This window comes from Hyla sarda, chromosome 3, assembly GCF_029499605.1.
Source record: "Hyla sarda isolate aHylSar1 chromosome 3, aHylSar1.hap1, whole genome shotgun sequence".
In the NCBI taxonomy this organism is placed as follows: Eukaryota; Metazoa; Chordata; class Amphibia; order Anura; family Hylidae; genus Hyla; species Hyla sarda.
In genome coordinates, this window is record NC_079191.1 from 436,527,699 (window position 1) to 436,543,473 (window position 15,775).

Below are 15,775 nucleotides of genomic sequence, written 5' to 3' on the forward strand. Positions count from 1 at the left end.
AATCATCATTGTGTGGGCAAAGATTATTACTTAACCCCTTAAAGACCCAGACATTTTACACCTTAGGACCCGGCCATTTTTTGCACATCTGACCACTGTCACTTTAAACATTAATAACTCTGGAATGCTTTTAGTTATCATTCTGATTCGGAGATTGTTTTTTCGTGACATATTCTACTTTAACATAGTGGTAAAATTTTTTGGTAACTTGCATCCTTTCTTGGTGAAAAATCCCAAAATTTGATGAAAAATTAGAACATTTAGCATTTTTCTAACTTTGAAGCTCTCTGCTTGTAAGGAAAATGGATATTTCTAAAAAAAAAATTTTTTATTCACATATACAATATGTCTACTTTATATTTGCATCATAAAATTTATGAGTTTTTACTTTTGGAAGACACCAGAGGGCTTCAAAGTTCAGCAGCAATTTTCAAATTTTTCACAAAATTTCCAAACTCACAATTTTTTCAGGGACCAGTTCAAGTTTGAAGTGGATTTGAAGGGTCTTCATATTAGAAATACCCCACAAATGACCCCATTATAAAAAACTGCACCCCCCAAAGTATTCAAAATAACATTCAATCAGCGTTTTAACCCTTTAGGTGTTTCACAGCAATAGCAGCAAAGTGAAGGAGAAAATTCACAATCTCCATTTTTTACACTCGCATGTTCTTGTAGACCCAATTTTTGAATTTTTACAAGGGGTAAAAGGAGAAAATGTATAATTATATTTGTAGCCCAATTTCTCTCGAGTAAGCACATACCTCATATGTCTATGTAAATTGTTCGGTGGCGCAGTATAGGGCTGAGAAGCAAAGGAGCGACAAGGGGATTTTGGAGAGTACGTTTTTCTGAAATGGTTTTTGGGGGGCATGTTGCTTTTAGGAAGCCCCTATGGTGCCAGAAGAGCAAAAAAAAAAAAAAACACATGGCATACCATTTTGGATACTAGACCCCTTGAGGAACGTAACCAGAAATAAACTGAGCCTTAATACCCCACAGGGGTTTCACGACTTTTGCATACGTAAAAAAAGAAAATAATAATAATAAAATAAAAAAAACAACAAAAATCTGTGTTTCCCCCCAAAATTTCACATTTTTGCAAGGGTTAGCAGAAAATACCCCCCAAAATTTGTAACCCCATCTCTTCTGAGTATGGAGGTACCCCATAAGTTGACCTGAAGTGCACTACGGGCGAACTACAATGCTCAGAAGAGGAGTCATATTTGGCTTTTTAAGAGCAAATTTTGCTCGGGGGGCACGTTGCATTTAGGAAGCCCCTATGGTGCCAGGACAGCAAAATAACCCCCACATGGCATACCATTTTGGAAACTAGACCCCCTGAGGAACGTAACAAGGCGTAAAGTGAGCATTTACCCCCCACTGGTGTCTGCCAGATCTTTGGAACAGTGGGCTGTACAACATTTTTAATTTGCACAGCCCACTGTTCCAAAGATCTGTCAGACACCTGTGGGGGGTAAATTCTCACTGCACCCCTCATTACATTCCGCGAGGGGTGTAGTTTCCAAAATGGGGTCACATGGTTTTTTTTTTTTTTTTGCGTTTGTCAAAACCGCTGTAACAATCAGCCACCCTGTGCAAATCACCTCAAATGTACATGGCGCACTCTCCCTTCTGGGCCTTGTTGTGCGCCCCCAGAGCACTTTGCGCCCACATATAGGGTCGCCGTAGTCGGGAGAAATTGCATTACAAATTTTGGGGGGATTTTTGTTAGGCAGTTTCTCCCACGTACGGAAATACCCCATATGTGGCCCTAAACTGTTGCCTTGAAATACGACAGGGCTCCGAAGTGAGAGCGCCATACGCATTTGAGGACTAAATTAGGGATTTGCATAGGGGTGGACATTGGGAATCACTGGCGTAGAATACCCCTAACAGGGTGCCTCCAGCTGTTGCAAAACTCCCAGCATGCTTGGACAGTCAACGGCTGTCCGGCAATACTTGGAGTTGTTGTTTTGCAACAGCTGGAGGCTCCATTTTGGAAACAGTGGCGTACCAGACGTTTTTCATTTTTATTGGGGAGGGGGGCTGTGTAGGGGTATGTGTAAATGTAGTGTTTTTAACTTTTTATTTTGTGTTAGTATAGTGTTTTTAGGGTACAGTCACACAGGCGGGGGATTACAGCGAGTTTCCCGCTGCGAGTTTGAGCTGCCGCGCAAAATTTGCTGCATTGCAAACTTGCAGCCTTCCAGCTGTTGCAAAACTACAACTCCCAGCATTCACAGTCTATCAGTGCATGCTGGTAGTTATAGTTTTGCAACAGCTGGAGGCACACGGGTTGGGAAACACTGGGTTAGGAAACAGACTGTTTCCCAACCAGTGTGCCTCCAGTTGTTGCAAAACTACAACTCCCAAACATTCTCAGGCATGTTGGAAGCAGTAGTTCGGCAACATCTTTAGAGCCAGATGTTGCCGAACTACAACTCCCAGCATGCTTGGGGTTGTAGTTTTGCAACATCTGGAGGACTACAGTTTGCAGACCACTAATACAGTGGTTTCCAATCTGTGCCCTTCCAGATGTTGCAAAACTACAATTCCCAGTATGCCAAAATTGCCCAGGCATGCTGGGAGTTGTAGTTCTGCAACATCTGAAGGGCCAGATGTTACAGAACTACAACTCCCAGCATGCCTGGACAGTAAGGGCATGCTGAGGATGTTTAGTTTTACAACATCTGGAAGGGCACAGTGGTCACCAAACTGTGGACCTCCACATGTTGCAAAACTGCAACTCCCAGCATGCTCAGACGCCAAGGGCTGTCTGGGCATGCTGGGAGTTGTAGTATACAGGGTCCCAATACAGCAATTCATGTCGCTTTACGGCGACGTGCATTGCTGTAAAGGGCCCGACTCACCTGTCGCCGCCATCGTCTTCATCGCCGGTATCCGGGTCTTCAGGGACGAGGTAAGTACCGGGGCCGGGCCCCAGCACTCCCCCGTCGCGTCCTCCGGTCTTCCTCCCGTTCTCTCCAGACTTCAAGGGGCCAGGCAGGGAGGGAGGAAGTAATCGCCGCCCCCCCCCCCTGCGATTGGTCGGTTAGCTAACCGACGGATCGCAGGGGATAGGAGGAGGTGGCAGGCTCGGTGCCACCTCGCTCCTAGCCTCCAGCATGGTCCTGGCTGCCGGGATCATGCAAAATTACCGGGCGGTCGGGTCCCAGAGACCCGATCAGCCCGGTATCGCCGCAGATTGCAAGGGCGATTTCCCTCGCGATTTGGCCCCCCTCGGCGTTTGCCCTGGATGCCTGCTGAAGCATTTCAGCAGGCATCCGCTTCCGATCTCTGCCCGGCGCGGCAGGGCCCGGAAAACGCCAGGACGTATGGGGATGTCCTGGGTCCTTAAAGCCCAGGGTGCGGGGAAGTCCCCGTACATCCTGGGTCCTTAAGAGGTTAAAGGGGTACTCTGGTGGAAAAAAAATGTTTTTCTTCTAAATCAACTGGTGACAAAGTTAAACAGATTTGTAAATGACTTCTATAAAAAAAAAAAAAAAAAAAAATCTTAATCCTTTCAGTACTTATTAGCAGCTGTATGCTACGTATGCTACTGAGGAAAATCTTTGCTTTTTGAATTTTTTTTTTTGGTCTTGTCCACAGTGCTCTCTGCTGACACCTGATGCCCGTATCAGGAACTGTCCAGAGCAGGAGAAAATCCTCATAGCAAACCTATGCTGCTCTGGACAGTTCCTGACACGGTCAGAGGTGTCAGCAGAGAGCACTGTAGACATGACAAAAAAATTCAAAAAGAGAAGAATTTACTCTGTAGCATACAGCTGCTAATAAGTACTGGAAGGATAAAAGGAGATTTTTTTGTACTTACCGTAAAATCTCTCTCGAAGGATCCATTGGGGCACACAGACCGTGGGTATACGCTGCTGTCTCTAGGAGGTTTGACACTATGGTAACAGAAAAGTCGGCTCCTCCCAGCAGGGTATACCCGTCTCCAGGTCACTGAGCTGATCAGTTTCAGTCCCAGAGCAATAGGAGAAGACCGACAGGTCCAGGAAAAGACCATGAACTGTCCGAGAACCAGAAAAATGTAATAAAATAAAAAAATAACTGAACACACCCTCGGACAGATAACCGAAAGGTAACACCAGAAGGGCGGGAGCTGTGTCCAGCAATGGATCCTTCGAGAAAGATTTTACGGTAAGTACAAAAAAAAAATCTCCTTTTCTCTATCGGCTCCATTGGGGGACACAGACCGTGGGACGTACCAAAGCCGTCCCTTGGGTGGGTAGAAAATCAGTCAGGTAGAAGGCTGAACCACAGCCACCTGCAACACTTTGCCGCCCAGACTAGCATCAACGGATGCGAAGGTATGAACCTGGTAGAACATCGAGAAAGGGTGCAAAGATGACCAGATCTACGAGGCTGAGGCCCTGTTGCGGAGGGCCCGGGATGCTCCAACAGAACGGGTGGAATGATCCAAAACCCTAAAGGGTGGGATCTTCCCCTTGCAGCGGTAAGCTTCCGAAATAGCAGATCGGATCCACCTAGAAATGGTGGCCTTGTAAGCAGGTTGTCCCTTACGACGACCTTCCGTAAGGACGAAAAAGGAAATCGCACTGACGAAAGGAAGAGGTGACAGATAGGTCCTAACCGCCCGCACCACATCCAGTTTGTGGAGTAAACGCTCCCTGGGATGAGAAGGAGCGGGACAAAAAGGACGGAAGAACGATGTCCTCATTGAGATGAAAAGCTGATACAACCTTTGGCAAAAAGGAAGGATCCGGACGGAAAACCACCTTGTCTTGATGAATCACCAGAAAAGGAGAACGGCAGGAAAGAGCTGCCAGTTCAGACACCCTTCAAAATGGAGGTGATCGCTATAAGGAAAGCCACCTTCCAGGAAAGGGGGCTAAGAGAAATCTCCCAGAGAGGTTCAAAGGGTGCGCCTTGCAGGGCCAGGTTTAAGTCCCAAGGGGGAGAAGGGGACCAATAAGGAGGGGCAGCATGAGCCACGCTCTGGAGAAAGGTCCGGACATGAGAATTAGACGGCAGGGGTCGCTGAAAGAGAATAGAAAAGGCCAAAACCTGACCCTTAAGGGAGCCGAGAGCCAGCCGGTTACAACCCCGACTGCAAAAAAGAAAGAAGACTGGGAACAGAAAAAGTCACAGGAGAGAAGGCCTGAGATTCGCACCAACGAAAATAGGACCGCCAAGTACGGTGATAAATTTTCGCAGAAAAAGGGCTTGTGAGCCCTGTGAATGGTGCGAATCACCTGCGAAGAGAAATCGTGTGCCCTTAAAACCGCGGTCTCAACCGCCACGCAGTCAAACGCAGCAACTGTAAACTGGGGTGGCAAAGGGGACACTGTGACAGTAGGTCCGGCCATAGAGGAAGACGTAACGGGACGTCGTCCAGGAGCCTGACCACGTCGGTGTACCACGCCCTTTGGAGCCAGTCTGGAGCCATGAGAATGGCGGGGACGCCCTCTGCTTTGAGCTTCCTCAGGACCCTGGGAAGGAGAGGAAGAAGAGGGAACAGATAGGGCAGGGCAAAGCCTGACCACGGGATCACCAAGGCATCTACTGCTAGGGCCAGGGGATCCCGGGACTTCACAACTGGAAGATTCCTCAGTTTGTGTCGAAGAGACGCGAAGAGGTCCACGTCTGGAGTGCCCCAGAGGTCGCAGATCTGCGTGAACACCTCTGGATGCAGAGACCACTCGCCGGGGTCGGCCGAGGACCAGCTGAAAAAGTCTGCTTCCCAGTTGAGCACTCCCGGTATGTGAATCGCCAAAATGGCCGGAACCCTGTGTTCCGCCCAGAGGAGAATCTTAGTCACTTCAGCCATGGCTGCTGAGCTGCGAGTGCCGCCTTGCCGGTTGATGTACGCCACGGCCGTGGCGTTGTTCCGACTGGACCCGGCCCTGAAGAAGGAACTCCCAATGGAGCAGACAGAGATGGATCGCCCTCAGTTCTAAGATGTTTATGGAAAGAAGGGCTTCCCGGGGAGACCAGCGGCCTTGAACCATCTGGTCGCTGAAAACACTGCCCCAGCCTGATAGACTGGCATCCGTTGTGACAACCTGCCAGTGGAGGGGAAGGAATCATCTCCCCTGAAAAAGCAGGGGGGGGACCGGAGCCACCAGAGAAGGGACTGACGAGACCATAGAGATACAACAATTTTGCGGTTGAGAGAGAGGAGACTTGTCCCACCGAGAGAGAATCGCCAGCTGAAGAGGGCGGTAATGAAACTGGGCAAATGGCACAGCTTCCATGGTTGCCACCATTTGACCCAGGACTTCCATGCAAAGACGGGAGGAAACTGGGACCGGCCTCCGAAGAGAGCGGACTCCCAACAAGAGTGTCAGTCGCTTATGCGGCGGAAGGCAAACCCGACCAGCGGCCGTGTCGAATTGAAGCCCCTGAAAGACCAGGGACTGAGTGGGGGAGAGGACAGACTTGTTCCAGTTGACCATCCACCCGAAGAGAGAAGTTCTGGAGAGTGAGATCCACGTTCTCCAGATTCTGGGATCTGGTGGGAGCCTTGATGAGGAGGTCATCCAAGTAAGGAATCACTGAGACCCCTCTTGACCGCAACAAGGCAATCACTGGCGCCAGGATCTTGGTAAAGACCCAAGGAGCAGTGGCCAGACCGAAGGGGAGAGCTACAAATTGAAAATGACCCTCCGGGACTTCAAAGCGGAGGAACCGCTGATGGCCTGGGAATATTGGAACATGGAGGTAGGCATCCTTGATGTCCACCGAGGAAAGAAACTCCCCTTGATCCATGGACGCCACCACCGAATGGAGTGATTCCATACGGAAATGACCGATTAGAAGATGTTGGTTGAGACGCTTGAAATCAAAGATTGGCCGCACAGAACCGCCTTTCCTGGGGACCACTAAAAGATTGGAATAGAAACCCCGAAACCGTTCCTCGGAAGGAACCAGAACAATGACCCCCTGGATAAGAAGGGACTGAAGAGCCCCCCCCCCCCCCCCCCCCCCCCGAAATTCCCTCGCTAGTGAAAGAGACCGAGGGGCCCGGGACTGAAAAAAACAATCCCTCAGAAGGGAGGCAAATTCTATCCGGTACCTGTTGGACACCACGTCCCTGACCCAGGAGTCCTGAATGTGCGTGGTCCAGACGTCTAGAAAAACAACAAGAGACGACCTCCCACCCGAGGAAAAACTCCGGGTGGGAGCGTCCCTTCATGCAGAAGTGGGCTTACGGGTTCCCGATTTGGCCGTCGAACGGCCGGAACGGTTATCCGACTTCCTAGAGGGGCGCACCCGGAAAGCAGGGACCTTTTTGTCCTGCGCAGGCGCCTGCCCAGACCCTTTATTGGAACCAAAAGTCTGAAAGGACCGAAAAGAGGACGACTTCCTAAGGGAAGAAGTGTTAGCCTTGTTCTGGGGGAGTAAGGAACTCTTGCCACCCGTCGCCTCTGAGATAACCTCATCAAGGCGCTTGCCAAAAAGCAGAGAACCGGTAAACGGAATTTCAGTGAGGGACTTTTTGGAGGCGGCATCCGCGTTCCATGCTTTAAGCCATGTGGAGCGACGGAGGGCCACCAGGTTCCTGGTGGCAGATGCAGCACAACGGGCTTACTGCATGGAAGCAGAACACAAAGTCTCCGGCTTTAGAACATTGAAGAGCTAGAGCCGACAATTCCTCCTTAGGGGCTCCAGAAAGAACACCCTGATGGAGTTGGGAATGGGAGAAAGGGTCTTAGATACCCAGGCAGAAACGAAGATAGGAAGCAGGGAAAACCGGCTGCTACAAAGGCATGCTTCGCCAAGGTCTCTACCTTCTTGTCTGCCGGATCCTTGAAAGCAGCCGCATCCACTAGCAGCAGCATAGTAGCCTTGGAAAGGCGGGTCCACTTAGAGATTAGGTCCTTGGCGAAATGATATCGCACTTGGATTTTCTTAGAACCCTGAAACGGCCTATCAGGATGCCTCCAGGCAGATTCCAGAACGGCGTCAAATTCAGCATGAGAGCTGAACACCTTGGGTGCCAGTTGGGCACGATGAAAAGAAACTTCTGGAACCACGTCCGAAGTTTCTGGGTCCTCTAGATGAAAGGTGTCTCTTATGGCCGAAACCAATGAGTTCACCCTGTCCACTGTGTCCGATCGGTCCTCTGAGTCAGATGCCGAATCGGAAACCTCGTCCGCAAGTTCTCCAGGAGAGTGTGAACGAGTGGATGCAGCCCTGGGAGGAGGGAGACTCCGACCGTGTGCGCGGCTCTGGAGAGCGAGAGCGGTGACCATGGGAACACCTTCTGGAAGAATGACCTTGCAGCCAGAAGGAGCGGAGAGGCAAGATCTATGAGGGGATCGCCCGTGTCTACCAGAAGACCCAGGGGATGAGTCAGAGGAGACCCCTCTAGAACACTTGTGAGAGCGTGATGTATGGGGAGAGGGGGGAGCGGGTCCCCCTGGAGGGCCGGTGCAAGGTGGACCTCTCCAAGGCAGTCACCACAGAACGGGAGACCCAAGGCAGTCACCACAGAACGGGAGACCCAAGCCAAATCGGATATAGACTGGGAGAGGGAAGAAACCCAGGCTGGAGGGGCGGCCGAAAGCATCGGGTCTGCTAAAGCATCCGGGGCAGAAATGGCAGGGGGGGTCTGGGGGAGCAGTGGAGCAGGCAGAACAAGTGGGTTCAGCAGAACCTGACATTTTCGAATAACAGCTTTAACAAGAGTAATGAGTAACAAGTACTCCAGTTAACTGTTTAGAGGAACAGTTCTGGGCACGGACATAAAAAAGAACAATCTCACCCAAGCCTGTGTCCCCAGGGTGCTGCTGTGAGGAGAAGCCCCGCTTAAAGTCAGTCAGAGAGAAAGAGAACGCTGGCCAATAGCAATAGAGGGCAGAGCCAGGTGCAAGGGCTCTGCTGATTGGCCCTTGCAGTTCACATGTGCGCTCACAGAGCTGATTGGTGGCCAGTTTGCGCCCTTGCAGAATCTCCGGCAGCCCGGGTGGGTGGTGCTAATGTTCCCTGGCCGCCAAAAAAAAAATATATGAAACAGTAATGGCGCCCGCTCCCGGCCCAGAGCGCACATGAGAAGGCATAAGCGCCCAGGGAGAACGGAGCGGGCGAGAGCGCCGCCAGCAGCTGCCCAAACTAAAGTAAAACGAGCGCTATGCGCTCGTAGATAAAAGTGCCGAGCCGCGGCCGCTGAAAACGGCAGCTATGTAACTGTGCCCAAACACAATGACTGCCCAAAGACTGCTCCCCCATATAATAAAAGGTGCCCCTTTCCTGCAGGGAATATCCCATGGCCAGCCCCATCTTACACTGCTCAATAAGAGCTAATGGTCCTAAAACTGTGAGACTCCAGATGTTGCAAGTCAGACCTAAGGGGAGGAAAAAATACCTTAGTCTGAAGAACTTACCTCTACAAGTCTTCAGAATGTAGTCTTCAGTCACCATTGTCACCTGCCTCAAGCCAAGCTCATAGCAAGCGAACAGGGAGGTAGGGGGACCTGGACCCGTGAGGTACAACCCCCAAGCACTGACAGTTGGCGAGAGGGGGTTAACAGCACATTCCAGAGGCCTGCCACCTCTCGCAATGGGGAAACAGTGAACCGCAGTTCCTGAGTCCCCACCTGAAAACGGAAAGAAAAAAGGAATAAAAGAACTAACACATTCCCTAACTAGGAAAATAAAAGACCTGGTCTGAGGAGAACCCCAGACCAGTGTCTACCTCCTTAGACACTAAGCTGAAACTGATTAGCTCAGTGGCCTGGAGGCGGGTATACCCTACTGGGAGGAGACGACTTTTTGGTTACCATAGTGTCAAACCTCCTAGAGACAGCAGCATATACCCACAGTCTGTGTCCCCCAATGGAGCCAATAGAGATTTTTTTTTTTTTTTAATAGAAGTGATTTACAAATCTAACTTTCTGGCATCACTGTACTTGCATGGGACTTGAAACAAAAACCCATCTTTTATATAAGCGTGTAGGTAAGGGTTAACTATCATAACTTTTTATTTGACATATAAGTAATGTGTATCAGGCATTGAAATATCTCCAGCCTTACGCAAGTTATGTGGGAACATACATTTCCCGTTGATTTGTATGGAACTTTAAACAAAAAAATCGAACCGTCAAAAAAAGGGGGGTGTAAGGGTTAAATCACCTATCCTGTGTTTGTTGTTGACATATGTAACGTGTAATATATATATATATATTTTTTTTTTTTTATATTACACTGCTCCTTTCTGGCAGTGAATCAGAACGCTTTGGTTTCACACTCAAATTTCTGTATATAGCTAGTCCTGCTCTCAGCTGAGAAGTGATAATTGTATCCAGTCTAGACAATGCTCTGTGAGCTAAACACCCTGGACCCCAGATTGATACATTGTACATAGCTAGTCCTGCTCTCAGCTGAGAAGTGATACAATTGTATCCAGTCTAGACAATGCTCTGTGAGCTAAACATCCTGGACCCCAGACTGATACATTGTACATAGCTAGTCCTGATCTCAGCTGAGAAGTGATACAATTGTATCCAGTCTATACAATGCTCTGTGAGCTAAACATCCTGGACTCCAGACTGATACATTGTACATAGCTAGTCCTGCTCTCAGCTGAGGAGTGATACAATTGTATCCAGTCTAGACAATGCTCTGTGAGCTAAACATCCTGGACCCCAGACTGATACATTGTACATAGCTCGTCCTGCTCTCAGCTGAGAAGTGATACAATTGTATCCAGTCTAGACAATGCTCTGTGAGCTAAACATCCTGGACTCCAGACTGATACATTGTACATAGCTAGTCCTGCTCCCAGCTGAGAAGTGAAACAATTGTATCCAGTCTAGACAATGCTCTGTGAGCTAAACATCCTGGACTCCAGACTGATACATTGTACATAGCTAGTCCTGCTCCCAGCTGAGAAGTGAAACAATTGTATCCAGTCTAGACAATGCTCTGTGAGCTAAACAAATCAGCAGTTATAAATAGTTCTATTTTGTTACAGTACAAAATTTATCAAACTACAGGCTGGATACAACTGTATTGTTGACAACAGAATGAAGTACATTAGAAAGTTGTAATACACAAAATTTTAAAGTGGTACTAAAGTTTATTTTTATTTTTTTAAATCACCTGGGGCCAGAAAGTTAAAACCGATTTGTAAATTACTTCTATTAAAACTATCTTAATCGTTCCAGTACTTAGTTGCTGTATGTTCCATAGGAAGTTGTGTTCTTTCCAGTCTGACCACAGACTTTTTTGCATTGCAGCATGTTCTCCAAACAGTGAGCCTCCAGCTGTTGCAAAACTACAACTCCCAGCATGCCCAGACACAGCCTTTGGCTGTCCAGGCATGCTGGGAGTTGTAGTTTTGCAACAGCTAGAAGCACACTGTATGGAAAACCGTGCTCTAGACCAATGCAATGGGTAGCACCAACACAGCCTACCAGTTCTGCACATCACCATCTCTGCTTGCTGTCACTGGATGGAAGCATTATGTCAGCAGAGAAAGTATATTGTATAGTGTTCAAGGTGACCTATGTATTTTGTCCATAAGGGGGCGCCGCACACACCCCATGTATAACCCAGGAATCTTCATGAAGACAACACAGAGGCACCATGTACCCGAGGAGGGGTTAAAGGAGAACTAAATGTTATTTTTTTATTCACTTTACAAAGGTGGCAATATTAACCGGCCATTAACATCTTCATTTATAGACAAATATACTGTACATTATACCGGAGGTTACCGAGCGCCGCCACCGCCATCCGAACCAAGGAACCGGAGCCGCTCGAACGGGAGCTTAACACCCTTCCAGACAATGGGGGGAAAACAATTAATGTTTTTTTGCAGCTTTATCGCTTTGTTAAAAAATAAAAATTTATAATTCTGTTGAGATCCGGTTAAAAAAAAAAAAAAAAAAGTTGAAAATCATAAAAAAAATTTTTATTTTATTTAATAGCGTGAAAAGGATTATATGGTATGAATGTCTCAGCCCACCGGTCGGCACCAGAATTGCACACTTTATGGGTACGTGTTTTTTTTTTTACCCCGATAAAAAGGGGTCCAGAATAAGTCGTCATTTTACATATGTTTTAATTGGTCTGCTTTGATTTGTCAGCGCGGCAGACGCCATCGATCGCTCCGTGAAATGTTTTTGATTTTTTTCCTCATAAAATTCGATTTTTTTTTTTTTACACAAACCATTCAGCAACAGTGGAAAATAGAAAAGAAAAAACCTCACGTCGCCACCACCGCCGCCGCCATAATTGAATATACATTTCTCCTGTCTTATGTGGGGGAGGAGTATAGAGAAAATAAAAAAACGAATGATGGAAGGTGGAGATTTATTCCAGAATATAAAGCATCTGCGGACGTTTTTGTGACTAGTTGCTGAGAAGACCTGGAGAACGCGGCGGGGGGGCGGGTGGGGTTCTCAGAAAGGCAGACACGGTTATAGGAACATTCCGTTTGCGCGACGTCCCGGTCCTGACGCCAGTTTTTCCATCAAAACAGCTGTGTACAGTCTGCACAGTGATTGACGGGCACCACAGGGCGATCGCCCACCACATGGGACGAGATCTTATTCTTCTTCACTTTCATTCCCAAGATCAGCGTCTGAATCACCATTCACTTTGTCCACATTCATCTCTTCCTCTGAATTCTCCTCCGATGACCCTTCCTCCTCCTCTTCATCCTCTGCCTCCTCCTCACCTTCCTCCCAGTTATCCTACAGAGAGAGAACGAGAATCCGGTCACCACCCGAGAAAGTGTGATGGGGTTAACGAAACCAGAACATATAAGTAAGGGTGCATCTGTCGATGTTCAACGAAACTAGAACATATAGTAAGGGGGCTGTCTGTCCCTGTTTTTTAATTCCCGTTTTGGTTCCGTTCTTGCAGGCTGTAAAAGTATTTGAAACTGTTTTTAAAAAAATCCCATTCATGTCAATGGGATTTTTTTTTTACAATCCATTTACATCCGTTTGTAACAGTCTGCACTAATTTCCATATTTATTTTTATATGGCAGAAAAAAAAAACTGCACATGCAGTATTACTTCCGTCAAAAAAATGGATAACGGATGAGCCTTAAATGTCATCCGTTTGCATCCATTTTTTTTTTTCGATCCGTCAATATTTTGGTTTATTAACTGAACGATAACGGATTCAAGAGGATAACATCCATTTGCATTTTTTAAGTCCGTTTTTAATTTTGACTGGAGAAGAACGGGACGGGTCTAGACGGCTGTGTGAACGCGGCCTAAGGCTGCGTTCACACGGCCGTCTAGACCCGTCCCATTCTTCTACAGTCAAAAATAAAAACAGAATGAAAAATAAAAAAAAACGGACACTAAGGGATACAAACGGATGTTATCTGTTTTAATCCGTTATTGTTCAGTTAATAAACCAAAAAATACATAAATTTTTTTTGTTTGGCACATGCTTGGAAGTAATAGATCAAAAATCCGGATTGAAAAAATGGATTCAAACGGATGACATTAAAGGCTCATCCGTTTTCCATAGACTTCAATTTTAAATTTACTGTAGCCGTTGTTTCTTCCTTTTTTTGACAGAAAATACATACTTTATGTGCCGTTTTTTCTGCAGTCAAAAAAAATGGTAATGAGTGCAGACGGGTACAAACGGATGTAAACGGATTATAAAAATAATCCCATTGACATGAATGGGATTTTTTAAAAACAGTTTTTAATCCGTTTACAGCCTGCAAGAACGGAACCGAAACGGGGATAAGAAAACAGGAACAGACTGCCCTTAAGGTGCGTTCATACGCTAGTAACTAGCAGCAGATTTTCCGCTGCGGCCAATCTGCTGCGAGTTACGCTACCATTCATTGGAATGGGTCCGCGGACAGTTCGCAAATCTGACACTATTGCGGACTGTCTGTTGACTCCTTTAAATCAATGGTAGAGTAACTCGTAGAGGATTTCCCACAGTGGAAAATCCACTGCTAGTTACTAGCGTGTGAACGCACCCTTAGGCTTCTTTAGCACTACCATTTTTCTACCGAAAGAGGTCATGAAAAAAATAGACGATATAACTGAACATAACGGACGCTAACGGATGACCAATGGCCGTTATTTTAACGGACATGTTCCATCTGTTACCGCCTGTCATTTCATCCGTCACGCAGAGTTATAGTCCGTTATTTTAGGTCCGTTTTAACCCCCTTCTGGTTTTGATGCCGTACTGAGCATGCTCAGTAGCAATAACAGATCGTAACGGAAGGTGAAAATAACGAGCGCCTTTACGGATGTTCTTTGTGAACATCCATCAGCCATAGACTCCAATGTTAAAATCTTAAAGGCCCTTATTCCACCGTTATTTTTGCCAGGACAAAAATTAGCGCGTGCACAGTTATTTGTGCCGTCAATAAATAACGGACGTTAGTTGTAACGGGACATAACTGGCGCTAAAGGATGGTCAAAAAAAATCCCATTGACATGAGTGCGATTTTCTTACGGCTGTTTTATGGACTTTCCGACAGGAGTTTATGATGGGAATTTTCAATGGAGCATTAATGGTTGTGTGAAAGGGGCCTAAAATGCATTAAAGGGCTACTCCGCTGCTCAGCGTTTGGAACAAACCGTTCCGAGCGCTGAAGCCGGGAGATCGTAACATCACGCCCCACCCCTACAATGTAAGGGGGCGTGACAGCCATCACGCCCCCTCCCGTAGACTTGCATTAAGGGGGTGGGGCGTGACGTCATGAGGGGGCGGGGCTATGATGTCACAAGCTCCCGACGCCGGCTCCAGCATGCGGAACAGTTTGTTTCAAATGCTGAGCAGCGGAGTACCCCTTTAATACTGCATTACAACATCGCCACCTAACCGTCCAAACAAAAAATGGCTTTTTCTTATAGATTTCACCATAAAGTTTGGCAGTTTTAAATCAACTATTCCACATTACAACGTCACCACCTATTGGATGAAGCTTACAGGAAGGTCGTTACAATATTGTAATGCCGAAGAGTTTATTGCAGCAGTGACACCTGGTGGTCTGAAACTGTATTCTTATTAATTTCACCCTATAAATTTCTACTTACCAACCCCCGCCTGTAAGGATGACCTCACTAGAGGTGGGGCAACAGAAGAGGACCAACCAGGAAAGAGGTTGGTAAGTATAAGTCTGTTCACATTGTGCATTTACACTATGCCATTTTGTTTTAAAGCGTACCCATCAGATCAAACAAAAAAAAATGTTTTTTAATATATCACTCAGTACCTAATCCTGACCATGTACCTCTAATTTTTATGTGTCTAGCATCTTTATTTATTTTATTACACTTTAATTTAGCTCCCTAGTCTGAATTCCTCTCAAAGGGAGGGGGCGTGGCCTCACTGCAGGTCTCCGCCCCCTCCCTCAGTATGCTGTCTGCTAACATCTCCCCTAGTATTAGCAAAACTACAACTCCCAGCTTGTCCTCACTCACAGTAGCGGGACACAAGATGAAGTGGGAGGATTTTTCCTGTACTCTCAGCTGTCAATCAAGGAAGTGTGTCCATGATGCATGGACACAGCAGGACTAGTAGGTGTCCAAGCAGGCAGGGGGGGGGGGGGGGGGCAATTGTTTGACTGGCCTTTTCAGTATGAAATACTGAACATTTTCTAATGAAAGTAATTGCAAAACCTATTCGTTATACATGCTTCAGTTTTTGTATCCGACAGTACCCATTTAACCCCTTGCCGCAAAACGCTGTTTATAAATGGCGCTGCGACACGGGAGGGTTATGAAGAGAGCTCAGGAGCTGAGCTCGCATCATACCTGCATGGTCGCGGCTACTATCAGCTGCCAG

General features: G+C 47.2%; 1 protein-coding gene across 1 annotated transcript in view; it reads right to left on the reverse strand.

The window, feature by feature from the left end:
- Nucleotides 1-11,352: 11,352 nt before the first annotated feature.
- Nucleotides 11,353-15,775, reverse strand: part of WDR43 (WD repeat domain 43) — a 40,727-nt gene continuing 36,304 nt past the window's right edge. The window contains exon 18 of the mRNA XM_056568567.1: nucleotides 11,353-12,689. Coding sequence (XP_056424542.1) covers nucleotides 12,543-12,689 — 147 coding nt within the window. The 3' untranslated portion in view covers nucleotides 11,353-12,542. The remainder of the gene's footprint in view (nucleotides 12,690-15,775) is intronic.